Raw genomic sequence first — 20,189 nt, forward strand, 5'->3', positions numbered from 1 at the left:
GGTTCATGCAGATGTAAACAGAGCTGCGGCTCAGATCAAGTCCTCGGCTGGGTAGCGAGCGCAAAGTGTCTGAGGCGCGCTCGCTTGTAAAAGGCTCGAATGTAGCTGCCCTCGGTACTCCTCGCGCTATCTTGCTTCGCAGTCTTATCTACAATCGAGTGGGGCCCTTTCTTAGCATTTCTTATCGTCCTATTTGCCGCGTCTATCTGTATCCATGCCGCCGTGGCTATGCACTGCGAATTTTGTGCCGTCCACGGCACGTGCTGGTAAACTCCATTGAACCTTGTTTTGAGGGCCAGGGTATTGACGCCCCGCAGCCTTCTGTAGCCTCACCGCTTCGGCTTCAGGACTGTCTACTTCTCGCGCGCACTCGTTTACTTTAAGCTCTCTGTCTGGGTAATCTGGTCTGTTTTAATAGTCGTGGTTAATGCTCGGCGCTACGTCGATATACGACGTACCGGCGCCGCCCATTTCCAACGAGGGCCTTTTCCTACTCACCTTCGTACATCTCTTCACCACGTCGGCTCTGCCTCCCGACTACTTGGCAGCCGCTGTCCGAACCCGAACGAATTCTACAACTCCTCAGTCAGATCCATCGCGTCATCCTCATGTACTTACAGAACCGAGCAAAGAACTCCTGCTTAAATATCACAATGCATCTCCGGCACTGCCGCCAGATCTCCCGCTACCTCCTCTCCCTTCCGCGTCTCGCGCAAACATCAATTCAGAAGGCAATCTGATAGGTCACAAGCACGACCGAAGCAGCGTGCCGTTCGATATTGACAAACTTGATGTTGCTGCCGCCCTCGCGCAACTTGATTCAGCGGCGCTAGAACTTGAATACGATCTACAAGAATCATACATAATGGCTCCTCCGCCAAGTGTCTCTCAGCATACTTCATGGCTAAAACCTCACAACATACATACGCAGCCGGTACTCAAGAAATTCCAATTTCGGTCAGTCAACTTTAATGACCACGGCAAACTGAGTACGCCGTTGTCTCTCGCTGATGGTGGCAGTTCGCCTGCCCATCTATCTCCCGATCGACGAAGCAGTGGTAATATAAGCGAGATCAGTGATGCTAGTTTTGAGATTGAAGATCTCCTTACAGATTTAAGACTCTCAGCCTCAATTATCGAAACAAAGCGACCTTCTCTTCCCTACTTGTCATCTTCAACTACCGCTTCACCTTTTATGTACTCCTCCCGCCAGCGTGAAGGTCTATCTGTCTCTTCTGAAGCTACTACCACCACATCTTCGTCCTCGCTCTCTCCGAATTCACAGAGTCCCGACCCATTTGCTTCTTTATCGTCGCCTACTCATCCGTCGAAAACTTCAAAAAGGTCCAAATCGAAGCATCTTTTTTCTTCTTCTTCATCGGCGCGTAAAACGAGCGCACAATCCGAAATTCTGGTCCCTGTAAATACCCCCGACACGGCCGCTTCTCGCTCGTCATCAGAATCTCAACTCCCCAGTCCCACTTATGTCAACTCCACAAAAGTTAATGCTCCTTACGGTAGCGAGCTCAACTCGCCTTATTATGTACTCACAAATGTTGGCGTGCGTCTTGTGACGCCTGGTCAGGAAGGTGACGCTCCAGTTGATGCGGCAACCGCAGTCGCCGCTGTATCTGCCGCTGGTGGCAGTCTATCTCAAAATGATTCAAAGCTTGGGGGACGCGTTAAGAAAAATAGTGCGTCCAGTGCTACCTCGTCTCGGAAATCAAAGAAAGGCTCAGTCTCTAGTACAAGTACTGGTGGGTCGTCTGCTTGGTTATTTGGGAAGAAGCATCGCTCTAGTCAGACATCTTGATTTACAATTTGTTTTATTTTATATGACATTTGTCTTTTCGGCTTGTTAATTTGGGCGTTTGTGTTGTTTTATGTATACTACTCATTGTTTTGCTTCATTTATGATTATGTATCGTGCGCATATCTTACGTGTAGAGATGAAAGAGCTGGTTGGGGTGGTTCAGCAAATGCTGTGGTGAGCAACAATGGGAATTGTGAGAAGCATTCATTTGCTTATAATCAAATTCAAGTACGAAATAAAAGATTACACACAGTAACTAGAAAAACAATTACACAAGCTAAAAATAGAAAAAAAAATAACAATCGCTTTAAACCGTACCCATCCGTCTAACCATACGTCTTGGTCCATCACCAGAAACGCTAATCTGTCCCTCTACCTCGAGGCTTCTAAGCGCGTCACCAAATTCTAGATTCTCAACATGTTCCGAGGCTTGCTCATTCATATGCCTGATTAAATCAGAGTATCTCACACCAGCACTACTTCCGCGCGACAACGTCTCCAAGGCTTTAATCACTTCGCGCATCAAGTCTGTACGCATACGACGCTGAGCTGCCGAGGTTCCGGTTTGAATCAGGTCCATATCGATCCGTCCGGTGACGGGATCAGTAGCATAATCCTTGATGGCTGAGCGAATCAAACGAACAGCTTCCTCGACATCATCAACAGTGACTTCTTCGGAAAGACGCATGCGCGCGTGAGCTTCCGACAAGCGAATCATACTCTCAAGTTGTCTTGTTGTAGCTGTGATTCTGCGCTCGGCTGCTCTGACGTCTTCTCCGAGTTTGCGCAAGTCAACGTATGCCTTGACTAATGCATCCTTTGCGTCGACTGAAATCACGGGGTTGATGTGCTGTTTGGCGTAGGAAATGTACATTGTCAAAAACTCAATAGGAAGAATCTCGTTTACTGAACCAGTCTCGGGAGCGTCTTCAAGGTACAGTCCAGCCAAGTGGCGGGCCAACCGACGATCGCTTTGCTCATCAACTTTGTCAAGAATCAAGTATACCAAATCAAATCGAGATAGCAATGTAGGCGGCAGATCAATATTCTGCGGCACAGGGAGATTTGGATCGTACTTTGATCCAATCGGATTCGCTGACGCTAAAACAGATGTACGAGCATTCAAAGTAGTGATGATTCCAGCCTTCGCAATCGAGACAGTCTGTTGCTCCATAACTTCGTGCAAGACTGACCGCGTGGCATCGGACATTTTGTCAAACTCATCAATACAACAGACACCGCCGTCAGAAAGTACCAAAGCACCCGATTCAAGTACAAGTTGCTTGGTGTCTTGATCTCGCGTAACATATGCAGTCAAACCAACAGCTGAGGAGCCTTTTCCAGAAGTGTATACACCTCTAGGAGCAATCTTGTGAACATACTGCAATAATTGCGACTTTGAAGTAGAAGGATCACCGCAAAGCAGAACATTGATATCGCCACGGAATCTAGGAGATCCGCTCTTTTCGAATGTCTTGTTGGTGCCTCCGAATAGTTGCAGCAGAATACCCTTTTTTACATCATCCATCTCATAGATCGAAGGTGCTAACGAACGCGAGAGAAGTTCGTAGAGATCTTCACGAGTTGATGTAGCGACAATATTGTCAATATCTTGCTGTGTAATCCTACGCATTTCCTCTACTTCTGTAGACTGCGACGATTGGTTCTGCTGCGTCTGCTCGGCAAACTCGCCCTCGAGAGTTAAAGTCGACATATCGAGTCCCAGTCTCTTCTTGTCGATTTTCTGAATGTGCAAAACATCAACGTAAGTCTTGAACAGGCTCTTGATGGTACGCATGCGCGGATTCACACGAACAGGCACAGATCTGAAAATTCCAGTGATTTCAACTCTATCACCGGCCTTGCTAGCATCAACTAACTCATCGTATGCACAAAGAGCAACGGCATGAGACGTCTGACCGTCAGGCACGACGTCAGGAGTCTCCTGAAGCTTTATAACTTGCTTATCCGCGTACTCGCATCTATTGTGGATCAATTGCATTGACTCGCGCGATCGACAGGCTTGTCGGGGACACAATGTGGGTTCGGCGACCATGCCGCGATCAATGTCCACAATCTGAATATGAGAACATACTGTACATCTAAAAAATGCAGCTTTCATATCTGGAATAATGGGTGTGCTACGAAGCACAAGCCCTTTAACGGACACCAACTTGTCGATGTCTCCAGGATTTAAATCTCGTAGACCCTTGCTACCGCCTTCATCCGAGCGAAGGTTGAAAGGACGTACTTTGTACACCATCCGTGCTTCATGATCGGCGATCTGAGCTTGTGAGAGGCTCATTCTTGTCAACATCTCGACAACACAGTCTCTGATAGCCTGATCCATGACGGGAATCAGTTCCTGCGGGTATCGAAGCAGGTTGTAGTACAACGTACGAGTGGGCGGATACGATCGTAAGTCTTGCACATCAAGGTTTAGCGTAGTCACTCCGACTTCGTACATATCACGGAGCATGTTCATATATACAAGTTCTTCGCCTTCACCAGGCTGAACAAGAACACCGTCTTGTGCCAGCCTGTATTTGGAACGGAAGTTCTGAATAAAACTAGTAAATTGGGCAGTAGATTCGGCAAGAGCAACATTGGTACCCCACACAACGCGGTAAGGTACAGCTGCATCAGAACCGTCGTTGCCAGCGGAGAAAGTGGCAGCGTTGGAGGATGACGAAGGATTAGAGGGGTCAGACGATGGATCATGACCTGCACCATTTGGTCTTGTGCGATGAAGAGGAGTCGAATATATGCCAGACGAGTGAATGTCTCCACGATTACGGCGCGCAGAGCGCGGAGTTGAAGAGAGATGTTCAGATCTATTAGAGCTTTTTGTCAGTAAATTTTCTTACAACCTGCCAATACATTATTATTTCATCTGCTTAACGTACAATTCTGATCTCAAATTTCCAGAGCGAGTAGTGTTACTTTTTCCGAGACTGCTACTTCTCCTAGTACGAGGAGCAGGAGACGAAGACGAGTATCGCAGAGGCGACGAAACCTCATCTAACCGACTTCGGCGGGCGGTATTCCGACTTGCACGTGGTGTAACAGCATCTGAATCGTCGGCATCATCACCATCATCGTTATCAACATCCATGGCATTCATGAATGAAAGTGCACGCGGTCTTGACGATGGACTAGGTCTCACGGGCGATGAGGAGTAGAATAATGGTGACGACGCGATTCTTGACGCCGCTCCTGCTGCGCGAAAAGCTGGACGTGGCGTCTGCTCAGCTGGTGGTGAGGATCCAGGAGGAGAAGACATTTGTGTGTCCAAGTGCGAAAATGAAAATGAAAATGAAAATGAAAAAGTTGTTGGGTGGGAAAAGGAAAGTGAAGAGGGCCAAAGTGACGAAGACGAAGAGATTGGGAAGACAGGGGCCTTTGGGCATTTAGTCTTCCGCAGGGGGTAAATTGAAACTTTAACTTTTCGCGCGTCGTTCACGCGTCGCTTACGCGTAACGCGCCAGAAGAATAAAAAACCCTAAAGTAAATTAGATACTATTGTATCTATTATTCCGATTATTTACATAAGCTATAGTACTCATTTCCGTACAGGTCGATTCCTCTTCCGCTCTTCCTCTACCCATTTTAGAACTGCGCAAAAGTAATTTGCATCATATGGCATATTCCGATTTCTGGCCCAGCGTGCCATTTGCTTGGAGTACACTTCTAAGATGTCCCCAAGCCATTGAGCAGCGCTCGCATTATCTGGGCACCCAGCTAAAATCATTTTGCGAATGCTGCTTTCTGCTGATTTGCAGCAATCGCTATATTCTTTACCATTAGTGTGCTCCGCTGCTTGTGTAATCAGTTTGAGAAGTTTGAAACACCGCGCAGCATCACATCGGAAACTGGCTGTCCAAGGCTCACATAGAAAGCGTAGCAATTTGATAGCTGGAGACTTGACAGATGCATCACTAGTTCTAACAACCTGTAAAATCGGCCACAGCATCGACATGATACGATTTCCGGCTTGGGCACTGTCAAATCGAGTATCCTCCTTATGATCTTTGTAAGCTCCGGCGTACGCGCGCAAAAGTCCAATAACTCGATTTTTAATTTGCACCAATGTCACCTTCGCCGTCTTTTCGCGCTGCTTCTTTGTTTCTATGCGTTTCTTTGTATTTGAACTTACGCGATCTTGAAACATTGCTGAGAGTTTGTCGTCGAGAGCCAGCATTTGATCGTCATCCATCTCTTCTTCCTCGTCCGAGTCATCATCGTCTGAAAGCGGACGTTTTACTCCTAAAATTTGGCCAAGCTTTTTCTCAAAATTGACAAGATCTGCACTGGCATCAGCATCGTCCTCAACTTCGCTGCTCGAGTCGTCGCTTTCGCTCTCTTGATTTTTCTCCTCCTCCTCCTCCTCTTCCTCTTCTTCTCCGTCTTCTTCTTCTCCTTCGTCGCTATCTTCATCATCCTGATTTTCACTTTCCTCGCCGTAGCTCTCACCACTTCCATTCGCACCAGCTTCATCATCACTAGACCCATGAAAGTCACCAGGTCCAAATTCTCCATCAATTTCATCCTCATCCCCGACATCAAACATTTCACTTAAACCGACCAAGCTCTCTTTAGTATTTAGCACATCATAAAGCAAATTTAACTCTGGCTCGGTTACTAAATACGCAAACCAGACCATCATGCGCTCGCAAACTACTCGAAGCTGACTTGAGTTTTTGGTAGAGAATTGAATAACCATCTCAACAAACATATGTCCTAAGTTATTACCTTCTTCGTCAGAGTATTCAATAGACATATCCATGTCATCAATTTCGATTTCTGACCCTCTAGTGACCTTTGATCTTTTATGCCGATGCTTCTGCTGCTGAGTTTTATGTTTGTGCTTTTTCAGTGATGCATTTGCCTTTTTGATTGCAAGACGTGAGAACTGTAGAGCATCTTTTAGTTCTTCGTCGGTCATCTTCCCGTTGCAGGCAAATAACGCACACACTGACAAAAACATCTCGACAAAAAGAACTTGCTCTCCAGCTGGATTTTTCTGATTTTCTTGTTAGTCGTGTGGTCATCAATGCTCGTGATAGAGCCAACTTACTAGAGACTGTATGCCATGCACAAACTGGGCTGACTTTATAATTCGCTTCTCATTGACGCCAGGTTGTAACCTCCACTCATATTGAGTAGCCTCCAAGAGCGAGTCAATTGTATTTAAAACTAACGCCGGATAAGTTACCAGATGTCCACTACTATCTATAAAGGTAGCATTTGATTGATTTTGAGTCATTCGGCCTAAAGTGGCTTCAAATTTTGGAACGAATAGCTTTCTATCATTCGCAAGATCTTGCAGCTTTTCCATTTCAGGATTTACCGGGAATAAGATGCTACATTCAAGTAATAACGCAATAATTGACCTTCGCCATTGATCTGATTCGTACGTCCGTTCTCGACTATAATAAAGCAACTCATTCGCGATTTCAAATGCTAGAATTCTTCGTTCGTGAATATTTTTCGATTGCCAACAGTGCTTTCGCAAAATTTTCACGGTAGCTTCCAAATTGTTCTCATTCATTGTGGAAAGGCATTTGGCAAATTGCAATAATGTTCCACTAAACAACTCGTGGGCGACCTCTGCGCATGAGCAAATAGTATCACATACAAGAAGACTGTTTTCAGAAGAATTCTCGCATTTTTGAATGATGGTAAGAGCAATACGTCTCTTACTAAGAGTCAAAGCCCTATCATCTGAACCTCTCTGATAAAGTAGATATGCACTATTTTTATCTAAAATATCGCTCAAGTATGAGAGGTGCACTTCTGCTGCGACCATAGCAATAGTCCACAGACAGAATTCAATTTCTCGCTGTTCGAAATTACCGGATACAAAGCCCCATACATCTGAAAAAGGAATTAGATCTCTGGATTCTTTCGAAGTGTCTGATTTGGCGGATTTATAGGCGCGTGCAATAAATGTATACAGAAAATGTGGGCGCTCTCGCCATTTGACTGCCTCCCATGTATTTGGTTCCGAAAGATCACTTAATCCTGACAATTGTTTGATCGATGGTCCGCGAATGACTTTGCGTGCTTTTTTAATACAGTTCTCAAGCTGACAATAAGATTCTTTAGATAAAGGATTGACATTGGCCCATTTTCCATGCTTAGTCTCGAGTTTCTTAAATTTTGCAATTAAGCGATTATCAAAATTGTTACGCAGACGAATAGCAATAAGTACACTCGCTGCTGACGGTGTAGCTAAAAGAACCTCATCCTCTTTCAGTTTTTGAACAAAATATGTTTGCAAATTATGAGATATCAGACGGTCGGGGAGAGTGTAGAGCGCCTCGCATAAAATCTCAAATGAAACTGGACCGAAAAATGGTTTTAGGCTTGCAATTTCTAGCAGCATTGATAACAATGCTTCGACATCGGCTGAAGTCATATTTTTATCTTGCAAGAGTGTCTGATTATTTAAAATAGCACGAATGGCAATAAGCGTAACCAAAGTATTGGACTCATCAGTGTCGACGGCTGGAACAATTTTCTGCACCCATGTCAGCTCGAGAGATTTAACACGAGTGTTCCTACAAAACTTACATCTGTGTTTGAATTCTTGGTCATTTCTATAGGAAAGCACTCAATTATTTGCGGTATCTTGATTAACCTTAATGATTCACAAGTAGCCTTCGTATTGCAATGCAAGTTAGATAGATTCAGTGACATATAACATAGGCTAAGACTTACAGAATCGAAAAGATTGATAGTAACTCTCAGTCTACTGGACGCATTCACGGCCATAATTCGAAATATCCTCTTAAACTCCTTACTCCAATCCTCAGCTTTGCCATTTCGTATCAGCTTCAGAATCCTTGCGCTTGCCTCTTCTGCGCGTTTGGTGGTTTTGGAGTTTTCAACCAGAGCAGTGTATAGAGAACATATACCGCCTGGCTTTAACTCTGAAGTGGAAAATTGCAGATCATCTCCTATCCATTGATAGCTTAAGTCGGTCATAGTACCAGAAACTAGAATCAGGCAATATATCTTTTCAAAACAGTTGTTATCATACTTAGATCCCTAGTTTGTCAGTTGGGACCAAAAAAAAAGGCCATACCCCTGAAAAAAAATCTTGTACATTCCCATGCAGTTAGTTGTGTTTCACGTGACTGTCGACTTAAGCAGTGGGTTAGGTGCAGGCTCATCGAATTATAACGACCACGAAATTTTATAGATAGAATATAGGCTGTACCGGTTGTTGCGGAGTTCCTGCGCTCTGCCCGATATTTTGATCAGATTCTGCCGCAAATAGTCAAAGGTAGTTTCCCTACTATAGCCTTATCGATTTTTATTCGAAAAATCTCGCTCTCGCAACAATGGTGGCCGCGGATAACAAAGGCAAGGTGGTTATGATTGACAATTATGACTCATTCACTTGGTAATATTTCCATATATTAGCTGTTCGACTCTATTATTAACATGTCAATTTGAAAGGAATGTCTATCAATTGCTATGTCAGGAAGGTGCAGATGTTACTGTTATCCGAAACGATGTAATAACGGTCGAAGAACTCGCTGCTATGGAGCCAAGCAGGCTTGTTATATCTCCCGGACCAGGTCATCCTCTTCACGACGCTGGAATTTGCCCGGAGGCAGTCAAATACTTTGCCGGAAAAATTCCGATTTTAGGAGTGTGTATGGGCGAGTAAGTGTTTCAACTTTAGTCGATGGTGAGGAATATATTTGATATGTTCTAACTTTCGCTGCAGGCAATGTATCTTTTCAGCATTCGGCGGCACCGTTGCATCTGCCGGCGAAATTGTTCACGGAAAAACCTCATCGATTGATCATGACGGAAAAGGAATATTTACTGATGTTCCACAACAAGTTGCGGTAACTCGATATCACTCGCTTGCCGGAACCGACGCAACGGTTCCGGACAGCTTGATTATCACTGCTAAGACCTCAAATGGCATCATTATGGGTGTTCGTCACAAGGAATTTACAGTTGAAGGTGTGCAGTTTCATCCGGAAAGTATCTTGACTGAGTCCGGCAATCTCATGATCCGAAACTTTTTGAACATGACTGGTGGAACCTGGGCTGCCGACTCCCTAAGCAAAAAGAAAACAGCCATTACTGTCGATTCTCCTGCTACGAATGAAGCTTTTGCTAAAGAGAGTATCCTAGATAGAATCTACGCTCAGCGCCGTTTAGATGTTGAAGCTCAAAAACAGATTCCTGCCTTAACACCCGAGAATTTTCAAAAATTATATGACCTTGGCGTGGCTCCCCCGCAAATAGATTTTGCAGCCCGACTACTTCAAAGCGAATCCGCCTTGCTGGCTGAGATTAAGCGTGCGTCTCCGTCTAAAGGTGATATCGATGTCAACGCCAACGCTGCTGCGCAGGCTCGCTTATACGCCCTTGCTGGCGCATCTGCTATATCCGTTCTGACAGAGCCACATTGGTTTAAGGGAAGTATTGACGACATGCGCTATGCACGGCTTGCTATTGAAGACGTACCTAATCGTCCGGCTGTGCTGCGAAAGGAGTTTGTTTTTGAAGAATATCAGATTTTAGAGGCTCGGTTAAATGGTGCCGATACTGTTTTGCTGATTGTTAAAATGCTGGATGAGAACTTGCTAAAGAGATTGTACACTTACTCAAAATCTCTTGGAATGGAGCCTTTAGTTGAAGTCAACTCTGCACCGGAGATGACCCGAGCGATCCAGCTTGGTGCGAAGGTAATTGGAGTGAACAACAGAGACTTGCACTCATTCAATGTCGATTTAGGCACGACTTCGTCGTTGGTATCGATGGTTCCCAAGGGAACAGTTTTGTGTGCTCTTAGTGGAATCACTTCTCGAGCAGATGTCGAAAAGTATAGATCGGAGGGTGTTGGTGGATTTTTGGTTGGAGAGGCTTTAATGCGCGCACCAGATACAACCGCGTTCGTTCATGAGCTTATTGGATCAAAGTAGAGTAGTGGGTTAAGAAGGGACGGTTTTTGTTTATTATTTTTGCTGAATTTTTTGTAATGCATGTTTGATCTGGCAAAATAAAATATATAATAAACGCTTTTTTTGAGTATGAGCTAAAGTATACTGATATGAATAGGGATTTCATCGATTATTATCATATCTGTATATTAACCTAAGTACATAGTGCAAATCCCTCAACCTGCTGTATGTAACTTTTACAGCTTTTTACCTTTAAACACCAAGTTCTCAGACGAATTATACGATAAGCAAACTGGAATGCACCAAAAATGTTCCGCCAAAAGAATTATCTACAAGCTGTGACAAGTTTGTTACACGACAGGGGCATAACGCAGTTGGAAGCCGAAAAGCTTGTGAATTGTGGAGGAAGAATGAGGATCGAGGCTACAGCGCTGTAGCGTTTGTGTAAGTTGGGACACTGTACACGATCATGTCAGGAACATAAAGAAATCCCGGAAGTATATAATTCTGGGTGATTTATATTGATCTATAGTATTGTAATTGTGCTATTTAAGAATAGATGAGTAAATATTTAACCGAAACTCCAGAGACACATCAACCTGTTTTACAAAATCCAAAAAAAAATTAAAATTAGCTCGTCTACTCGAATCAGCATTCTCTAATCTTCAGAGGAGACGACTGAAGTGGCGGAATTAACGCTTTCAAACGAAGATCGAGGAAGAGATAAATGAGGATTCACCATCTCTCCAGGAACTGCGGCAGACTGTGACATATCTCTATCCGTTATTTTATAGCTGAAGTTTGAAGCATCGCCAAGCTCGAACTCGTATCGAATCTCAGACTCGATGAGGGCGTCATCGATCAGATCAACAGGCTGAAGATACTTGTTCTTTTTTCCTAATTTTGATGATTTAAAGTGTCCATCTATAGCCAGGTATTTGTTTCCCTTGACTGAGAAAGGTCTGGTAGACGACATACTCCGCGAACGAATATGAAATATTCTGGATCGACTGTCGTTAGCGGAGCTACCAAGACATCAACAGACGGAAAAGGGGGTGCACTTACTTCTGATCTAGGTCTAGCATTTGGCGGCTGAAGACCAATATGGCAAGTTATCGAATAAGTGTTTATTGCTGACTTTAACGAATCTGGTCTAAAAATCCAGGAAGGAGGAAGTCGTGCAGTAATAAAATAAAAATGTTATGGCGTGAGCGGCGCAAGGCACAACACTCCCGACCAAGCCGAGGCCACCAGTCAATACCCAGCGCCACTCAGTCGGGGCCCTGCGCCACAAGCGTCACTTCTGACGTCACAGCTCCAACGACAGCCGATCACTGTCAGCGTTTGGCCACTGTCTACCCCGGAATCGGCAGTTACTTGCTTCCCACTAGCGAGAAGACTCTATTATCGTTTCACACACCAATATACACGATTGTTCAATTCAAGGTAATCTAAACGAAGCAGGTAAATTGGTCTCATAATACACATTGAGCCCTGCGCGCCGTAGACATTTGGCATCTTCAATAGTTAAATTAGGACAGCCACTGATGTCGAGAACTTGCAGCGAACAATTTGGTAGACAAGTCACATCTCTTAACAGCTCTCTCAAATTAGACACATCGGGACTGGCTAGATACCGATCCCATTCTCCAATAATTGCAGCTATTCCAAACCATGTGACATTCATAGACAAGGTAAGCCATAGAACCCGCAGCTCTCTCAGTCGTGAGAGTCCAATCAGGGCTCGATCTGTTGCCACGCCACCAAGTCTCTGGTTTCCGAGATCAAGATAACATAATTTTGAGCACAGCTTTACGATGTAGTCCACAGCCTGTAATGAAGAACCAGTCAGACTCGTATCAACCTCGTCAGAGTCAATCAAAGTATTGACGTCCAAAGCCAGGTATCTGCACGATGATAAACGCAAACGCTTCAAGTGGTACCCATTGATTCGAGTCAGCACCGACACCAGTTGTTTCGCTGTCATTCCATGAATGTTTGAGAACTCGAGCGTTTCAACGTTTTTATATTCAGTCTCAAAAACTGCCTCCCTTCTCCCATGATCGTATTCTGGAGCTGATGGATAGTAAATTGCTTCCGTCGTCCCATCAGTTCTTAGGTGTTTTCTTCTTCGCTGAGGCACCGTTCCTGTGTCCGCTAGAGTCACTCGCTTGCATGATGGCGGAATAACTGGCATGATACGCATCAGGCAATTATTAAGCTCCACAGATCCCAACTTTAGATTCTTTTCAAAATTTGGAGTAGTCAGCGAGTCATGCTCTGTTGGCTCCCACTCTTCACATTCGTCATCCGGCTTCAGATCATCAATAAATCTAAACCCTGTCATTTTGAATGATTTGAGATTGGGTAATAAGCGCAGCAGTCTATTCAGTCGTCGACCACATATCGAAGGAGACTGGAATAATTCAGAGCCATCATCAAAAATTGTATTGTATAACTCGCTATTGATGGGCGATGTTCTGGCCTTGATCTTACAAATCGTAAGCTCGGTGATATTTGGTAGTGCATCTACGCAATACCTTGAAAGCGGAACATCATACACCACATTATCACTTTTATGAGATACATGTAGTGGACTGAATTCCTGAAAGTCAATGTTTTCTAGATTTGGGAAATGACCGCGTACAAGTAATGGTACAAAATTAATACTTTGAACAACAGTCATTCTTGTATAAACCAATTGGTTTAATCCTTCAGGCCAGTTGAACTCCAAGGCATATGGCGTTGGCTCGAGATTAAAAAGAGCAAATTGTGATGATCCGGAAGACTCTATGCCTCTCTGAATTCCAAACAAAAAATTAGGATCTCTGACCGCCTCATCGACCACAAACCACTTCCAAAAGCTAGGAGTCGACATGATAAAGCGATCCCAAGACCGTGCAACCAAGCGTAACTCAACCAATAGTTGTATAGGTGTATCTTCAAATATTAACTCGACTAGTTCAGTAGGCAAAAATTGGACGAAGTCATGCTGATGTAAATTGAAATGGTGTTCCACTAGTGAATTTCTATCTTCAGAGATATTCAAAGCGCCCATACCTTTTGAAAGGATATGTCCGTCGACAGATCGTATATCATCAACTAGCACTTCCATTGTTCAGTAAATTTTAATTATTTTGCTCATCGGTGGCTGCTCTTCTGCAAATCTTTTGTATATAATCGAAAATGGCGATTCAAATATCTACTCGGCTCGTTGATTAAATATCAGCAAAATATTCGACTGATCAATTGAATGAAATAAATTAATAAAATCAATCTTCTTTCTTGTATCAGAAGTATAAAAATAAGAGTTTGATTATGTCGCAAGCGTAGTCAAGATTGGGCCGCTTATCGTATGAGTAGCATGTGAACGAATAATTTGAAATGATCACGGTATTCTTCAACGTTAACTGCACGCGCGCGGCTCATAAGTGAATACTCAATATTCGCCGAATTCAGCATCGTGGTACGCAATGTGGTTGTACTCATCATCGATTCCATTAAAACAAAAATTTTGCCTTCTCATGTCATAAAACTTGTCAAGTTTATCAAATAAATAAGAATAATAGCTGTCGAAAAAAAATTGGACGACACCGGAATCGAACCGGGGACCTCCCGCATGCTAAGCGGATGTGATAACCAACTACACCAGACGCCCTTTTCCTAATAAACAGCAAGAAGCTGGTTCATGTAGAGCATCGATAGCTGACAAAGACATCTCTTTCGGAGGCCCTCTGTGAGCCTCGACAGCCTGAACTTCCTGACATAAATGCCTACAAAGACGTCACTATCAGGTGTATCGTTAGTCTAGTCTGTGTTCTGGGTTACAATCAGGAAAATAAGATTATTCTCAGCTTATATTGAAAGGACACTGTAACGATTATTATTGCGACTGAGACGCTTCAGTTCATTCGTTAAGAGTGGATTCATAGACTCGTATTGTCTATGTAGATGTGTCTGTTTAGAGCTTGAGGTTCGTCATAGTGATAGTATAATATTTTGCGAACTTAGCAAATTAGTTTCTTGACTCAAAGAATTTGTTCGCTTTCAGAAACTCGTAGATAGATGGCTTATAATAAGGACGCGTAATATTCTACATAGAATAAACCGACGCGCGTGTCTCATTTTCTTTCTGCGTCATACGACTTCCGCATTAAAAAGTACGCTGTTTTAGCTTATATCATTCGCTTATTGTGTTGTTGGATGGAAAGAGAAATTATTAATGTCAGTTCTTAAAAGAATAGAGATGTACTGTTTTTCGATCTCGCACGAAATTTGAAATTTGCATTGAATCGGTGATGTCTAAGTTTGAAACTGACTGAGAAACTATCCAATTTTTCACGAAGAAAAGCGAAAAGCGAGAAGATTTCTTGGTGTTTTGCTATTTGAAATATCTGTATTTCTTGATATGTATGATTAAGAGTGCGAATTGTTCGTACTTGTATGATGCGATTGAGTAGCTACCGCGAACTAGACATAGGCTAAAAAACATAGTAATCAAACCACGGATATTTGAAATATTTGGCTCACATCTTCTCACCTTCAGTTCTTATCATCATCAATATATCTTTTCCGTCTACTCTCTTTATGCTGTTTTCGCTTAACACCGTCTCCACTGATCTACAAGCTTTTTTGCGAAGTAGATATACCTGACGACGAAACGAATACTAGAAGGACGAGACAAATACAAGATGAGGGGCGTTGAGTAGTAAGATAAACGGCAATGAAAATTGGCAGGTACGACTTGAAATATTAGAAATTACGACTACGTAAGCCGTGTAGACGAAAGTTTTGCCGGGGTAGTATTTTTCGCGGTGACATTAGTATATTCCATGCCAGTCTCACAAGTTACAATCAACAGACTAGCCTTCATGTGCGCGTTAAGTCGTAGTGGATCAGTATATGGTAAAGTGTTGTCCCGCGAAGGGTTAAGGCAAAAATTGTTCTATACGCCGGTGTCGCGCATTTGGCGCCGTTTACTCTTTCGCTGACATCTTTCTGAGAGACGATTTCTCTTTTGACGACAAAGATGAAGGTTATTAAAAAGGGATACGTATGCTAAGTCTGCTTAGAGTGCTTGGATTAACACTCGAAGATAGCATATAGCAAGCTTTATCATATACGTCATTTGCTCAACGGGTTTCTTCTGTTTTCTCTCTCTGTCCCATCTGCGCGGACTAAATGGGAAGCTCAAAGATTTAGATAAGGCTTCAATTTTTTACGGCTTTGTGTGCCTAACAGACGGTATGACAATGATAGGGATGATAAAGATGATCATGAAAATAATTCAAAATTGTTGTTCATATGCATCAGTCGTCGGGCGAATCAAATGCATGATTTTCATTTTTCTAGTTGTCTCAGCGAAACAGAGTAAGGGAAAACAAAAAAGAACTTACTTTTCTTGCTTTCATAAGCACTTTTTTTAGTACAAGGCAATTACGAAGGCAAGCGACAGTACCCAATGTAGTTCCCAATCGAGTAAAAGTAGAAGTATTAACCCCGCCCCCCTGATGCATACGCGCAAGTCCATCACATTCGAGTTCTGATTTTTTGGTAAAGTAAGACTATTTTTAGATACAATCTATCACTAGAGGACTGAAGGCATTCAAGAATGTGCTGTGCGCAGAATGTGGAGAGAAGACGGCAAGATATGAGTTCACAGCGATCGTTCGCTGCACGAACGAGAACGGAAACAACATCTCTCTTGTTCAAAAATACTCTTATAAGTCTCTCAATTATAACTGTAGATTGAGAACGTATAAATAAAAGGTTCTATAAATGCGCAATCACACAACACCCCAGATTTTAAATTCAAATTACAATTTAAGCCTGTTTATAAGCAAGAATACAGTTGTCAGCCTCGTATACGGTGTGCGGCTCTAATTTATTAACCTCCGGCTATGGCGCGGCTGTTTTTACGTAAACAATGAAAGATCTGTCTGATATGAGAATATATTTAACACTCCATTATTTGCTGAAGTAACCAATAAGTTACAAAAACTGCTAATTAGGGCAGTTTTGATAGAAAAAACAGAAAGATACATGCTTAGCGAAGGACGGATGACGTAAGTCTCGTAGACGAGGCGCGCGGAAACCGTCAGCACTCCAGCAACGTCAACAGGCTCCTCCTGCGGCGAGAAATGCCAATATCAAGTTAAAGCGGATATTGATCTTACGTGTTCTGAATTATCATGGTTAAATTTTTTCTTCTAGCCGTTAGCAGCCACAGTCGTTTACTGACTGTGTGAGCGACAAAACTAGTACGTAAGCTATCTTATGTTTATCCTCGAAGACGAAGTTTTGGAACTGTCGTTTGCCGTCAACAAGCCTGACGCAAATTGTATAAATATCTAGCTGCTCGTCTTTGTCAACGATCCAAATTGCTTCACCACCAGCTCTACCCCCTCCTTCCCACCCATCTTCCGCCCGTCCCTCCTCCTCATGCGTCCTTCCCACTTCCTCTTCCTCCTCGGAGCAACTACCTCTCTGGCCGCGGCTCGCGGCAGCGAGCCTGAGCCGGAGGGTATCCCCTCATTCTCGTCCATGTACATGCATCCATTCAATGTCACTGACTTCTTTCTCCTCTACGACACCACTTCCTTCCTCAATACCCCGGACTCGCGCTCTTTCCTGCTCACCCACATTGCCTTGATGCTCTTTGCCTTCGTCGTTGTTCTTCCCGTCTCCGTTATGCTCTCCATTGCCCGCTCGCCCCTACACATCCCCGTCCATGTCATTTTCGTTGCCCTCTCCGTCGTCGGCACCGTCCCCGCCGTCATCTACAAGGCCCGCGTCAATGACCTCTACCCGGGCAACCTGCACTCCTCCTTCGGATGGCTTCTGCTCTTCCTTCTTGCCCTACATTTTGGTGCTGGCTTCCTCAAAAGTCTCCTGAGCTGGGCAATGCGCAAGCCTGCCTCGTCAATTTCCTCTGCTCCACACCATCACCATTCCGTGGCATCAGACAGTGCAGATACTGCCGCTGACCGCGTATTGCTCAGCTCCGTCACCGCTAGTTGCTACGACAATGACTACTTTTTTGCTTGCGATGACTCCACTGACATCTACCCATCAGAGTTTGGCTACCGCTACACTGATGCCGCTGACGGCAGTCGTGAGTATGTTCTTGAGACGGCTGACGACCTTGAAAAGCTCTCGCTTCCTCATCACCCGTCCTCTGTCGAGTATCGCGTGCAGCATGCCATTGCTACTTACTTTGAGCCTGTCCGTCGCGCCGTCTCGCGCCTGCCCGACCGTCTCCTGACTTTTCTCTACCTCGCCGCCTCGGTTACCTTTGCCCTCCTCAACCGTCTGCTAATACTCATTGGCTTCTTCCAGATAATGTCTGGAATCGTCACCGCGACAAACCTTGGCATGCATGACAAAATCTTTGGCCTCCTCGCCCACTTCATCAAGGGCTCCGTCTTCTTCTGGTTCGGTATCCTTTCTTTTGGCCGTGTTCTTGGGGCATATGCAGACCTTGGCTGGGCTTGGAACGTGCGTCCTCCTGTGCCGCTCTTGCGCCAGAGTCTTGGAGCGCGCTCTTTCCGCTGCTCGATGGAGACCGTCGAGTCCGGTCTAATCTTCTTCTACGGCATCACGAACATCTTCTTGGAGCACCTAGGTAATCACGACGGCAAGTGGTCTCACAAGTACTTGCAGCATGTTTCCATTGCTTTTATGTACATAGGCGGCGGCCTTTGTGGCCTGCTGTTCGAGTCCAGCCTCGTTCGCAGTCTCTTCAACGCCTCCATCCGCTCTAAGCTTCCTGGACGCCGCATAAAGAACGGCTCAAATCCAGACGGCTCATCACCGCCGCACGCCTCATCAGCCGCGCGCGCATCGTCATTGTCTTCGCGTCCGGCATCGGCTTTGGCTGTCGACCCTCGCGCGGCAGAGCCAGTGCAGTATACATCGTCGTCGAACCCGTTCCCGCTCTTCACTGTGTTCTTTACCGGTGTGCTCATGAGCCAACATCAGCAGGCCACAGAGCTCTCGACCAAGATTCATATGCAATGGGGATACTTGCTCTGTATCGGTGCCATCTTCCGTGCAATGACCTATCTTTCTTTCTTCCACTCGCCTCCCAAGTCCTATTTGCCGGCGCGTCCAATGACGGAGATCCTTACCTCGTTTTGTCTCATGGCTGCGGGTGTGATCTTTGTCGCTTCTTCGGAGCAGATAGTTAACGCGATGCTGTACCATCGTCTCGATGGCATGTTCACAATGAATGTTACAGTTGGCGCGGTGGCTTTGATCATGGCATGGATCATGTTATTGATGGCAATCAAAGGTTGGGCACTGCAGCGTCGGTACTAAGCTCTTCTCTTCATCTTTTCATTTTCTATCCATTTAGCTCTTGCTTTTAGTTATGTCATTGTCTAGTATAGTTTTCTCCTTGCTATATATTGATGGTTTTCAACAGATATTTCTATACAATCTCTCTCTTTGTGTGTGTGTCGCTGTTGCATTTTATCAATTTTACATGTTTCTTTCTCAAGAGTCATTCTGTACATATTTCTCTAACTTGTCCTTGCTATCTTTTTCCTTTTCGGATATGAACTCCTACTACTCCGTTATACTTCGTTCTGAATGTGTATAATGATCAATTTATCTTAAATATCCGAGCACAGTTTCTGATGTTGCGATGGAACGATGTGGATATGGTTTGAGATGTATAATGTACTTCTGTTTATGTACACACATATTTGAATTGACTATGAATGGATAGATAGTTTAACGAGGCATTGTTGAAGCGTGACAACATAAATCATTGCACGCTGCTGCAGTTTATGGCCAACATGACATTCCTGTGCACTACTCAGAAATGATTCCAGGTCCTTGCCACCGCCCGCGCCAACCAAATCATCCTCGAGACCACAGTAGTTCTCCTTTTCTAGTTAATGCTAGCATTCCTCAAAAATCGCCAATCTCACCTCTAGGTTTCGTATCTACTCTGCACCATTTGTCAATTTAGTCTTTGCTGCGGGTGGACAAGAATACAGATGAGTGGATAGCATGAAGATATTTGTGCAGGGTATGCCTCAAAACAACCGCACAGCTTTCAGATCCTCGCTGATTACGCAGAATGAGCTGGCAGCCACGCTACAGCAGTTGACCTTGGACCTAAATTGTGATACATGTAGTTCAAAACTTGCTCTCCGCCCTTCTCTCTCTCTTTCAGGTGGCACTCTGCGGGAAGCACACACAGTCCGAAGTCAATCTTCTCGGCATTATTCTCGACAACTTACTATCGTTCGAGGCTCATACCCTGGACTGTCCCTATTGCGTGCAGTATTGAAAGTCATTGGAAGGTTTTTCGGTACTCACTGCGGCATTTTTGGCACAGCACTTCGTATCTTGTACTTGGCGTATGTGCCTCCTATGTAAGGCCTACTCGCTGAGGTCTTTTGCATTTCTTGGATTGTGTTCATTTATTATGC

The 20,189-nt window shown here is 44.3% G+C and overlaps 6 protein-coding genes across 6 annotated transcripts; 3 read left to right on the top strand and 3 right to left on the bottom strand.

Annotated features, from left to right (window-relative positions):
- The first annotated feature begins 60 nt into the window (after nt 1-60).
- On the top strand, nt 61-2,090 carry V2V93DRAFT_365371 (uncharacterized protein). The gene has a single exon (XM_066909061.1). It carries the CDS (start codon nt 428-430, stop codon nt 1,811-1,813), a length of 1,386 nt encoding a protein of 461 aa, XP_066767378.1. The 5' UTR covers nt 61-427; the 3' UTR covers nt 1,814-2,090.
- Nucleotides 2,005-5,174, bottom strand: V2V93DRAFT_365372 (MCM2/3/5 family-domain-containing protein). Its single transcript, XM_066909062.1, has 2 exons — nt 4,720-5,174; nt 2,005-4,647 (listed from the first exon to the last, which is right to left on the bottom strand). The coding sequence occupies exons 1-2, from the start codon at nt 5,094-5,096 to the stop codon at nt 2,121-2,123; spliced, it is 2,904 nt and encodes a 967-aa protein (XP_066767379.1). The 5' UTR covers nt 5,097-5,174; the 3' UTR covers nt 2,005-2,120.
- Nucleotides 5,175-5,300: 126 nt separating this feature from the next.
- Nucleotides 5,301-9,154, bottom strand: V2V93DRAFT_365374 (DNA polymerase phi-domain-containing protein). The gene is made up of 5 exons (XM_066909063.1): nt 9,118-9,154; nt 8,537-9,062; nt 8,390-8,476; nt 6,891-8,336; nt 5,301-6,836 (listed from the first exon to the last, which is right to left on the bottom strand). Exons 2-5 carry the CDS (start codon nt 8,801-8,803, stop codon nt 5,376-5,378), a joined length of 3,261 nt encoding a protein of 1,086 aa, XP_066767380.1. The 5' UTR covers nt 8,804-9,062; nt 9,118-9,154; the 3' UTR covers nt 5,301-5,375.
- V2V93DRAFT_365380 (indole-3-glycerol phosphate synthase-domain-containing protein) lies at nt 9,019-10,895 on the top strand. Its single transcript, XM_066909064.1, has 3 exons — nt 9,019-9,224; nt 9,281-9,490; nt 9,555-10,895. The coding sequence occupies exons 1-3, from the start codon at nt 9,163-9,165 to the stop codon at nt 10,765-10,767; spliced, it is 1,485 nt and encodes a 494-aa protein (XP_066767381.1). The 5' UTR covers nt 9,019-9,162; the 3' UTR covers nt 10,768-10,895.
- Nucleotides 10,896-11,923: 1,028 nt separating this feature from the next.
- Nucleotides 11,924-14,110, bottom strand: V2V93DRAFT_365383 (uncharacterized protein). Its single transcript, XM_066909065.1, has one exon. It carries the CDS (start codon nt 13,859-13,861, stop codon nt 12,188-12,190), a length of 1,674 nt encoding a protein of 557 aa, XP_066767382.1. The 5' UTR covers nt 13,862-14,110; the 3' UTR covers nt 11,924-12,187.
- Nucleotides 14,111-17,397: 3,287 nt separating this feature from the next.
- V2V93DRAFT_390208 (uncharacterized protein) lies at nt 17,398-19,065 on the top strand (the record flags this gene model as incomplete). Its single annotated transcript, XM_066912393.1, has 1 exon — nt 17,398-19,065. One exon carries the CDS (start codon nt 17,398-17,400, stop codon nt 19,063-19,065), a length of 1,668 nt encoding a protein of 555 aa, XP_066767383.1.
- Between the last annotated feature and the right edge of the window lie 1,124 nt (nt 19,066-20,189).

Source organism: Kockiozyma suomiensis (assembly GCF_038497685.1).
Source record: "Kockiozyma suomiensis strain NRRL Y-17356 unplaced genomic scaffold V2V93scaffold_3, whole genome shotgun sequence".
NCBI classification, from domain to species: domain Eukaryota; kingdom Fungi; phylum Ascomycota; class Lipomycetes; order Lipomycetales; family Lipomycetaceae; genus Kockiozyma; species Kockiozyma suomiensis.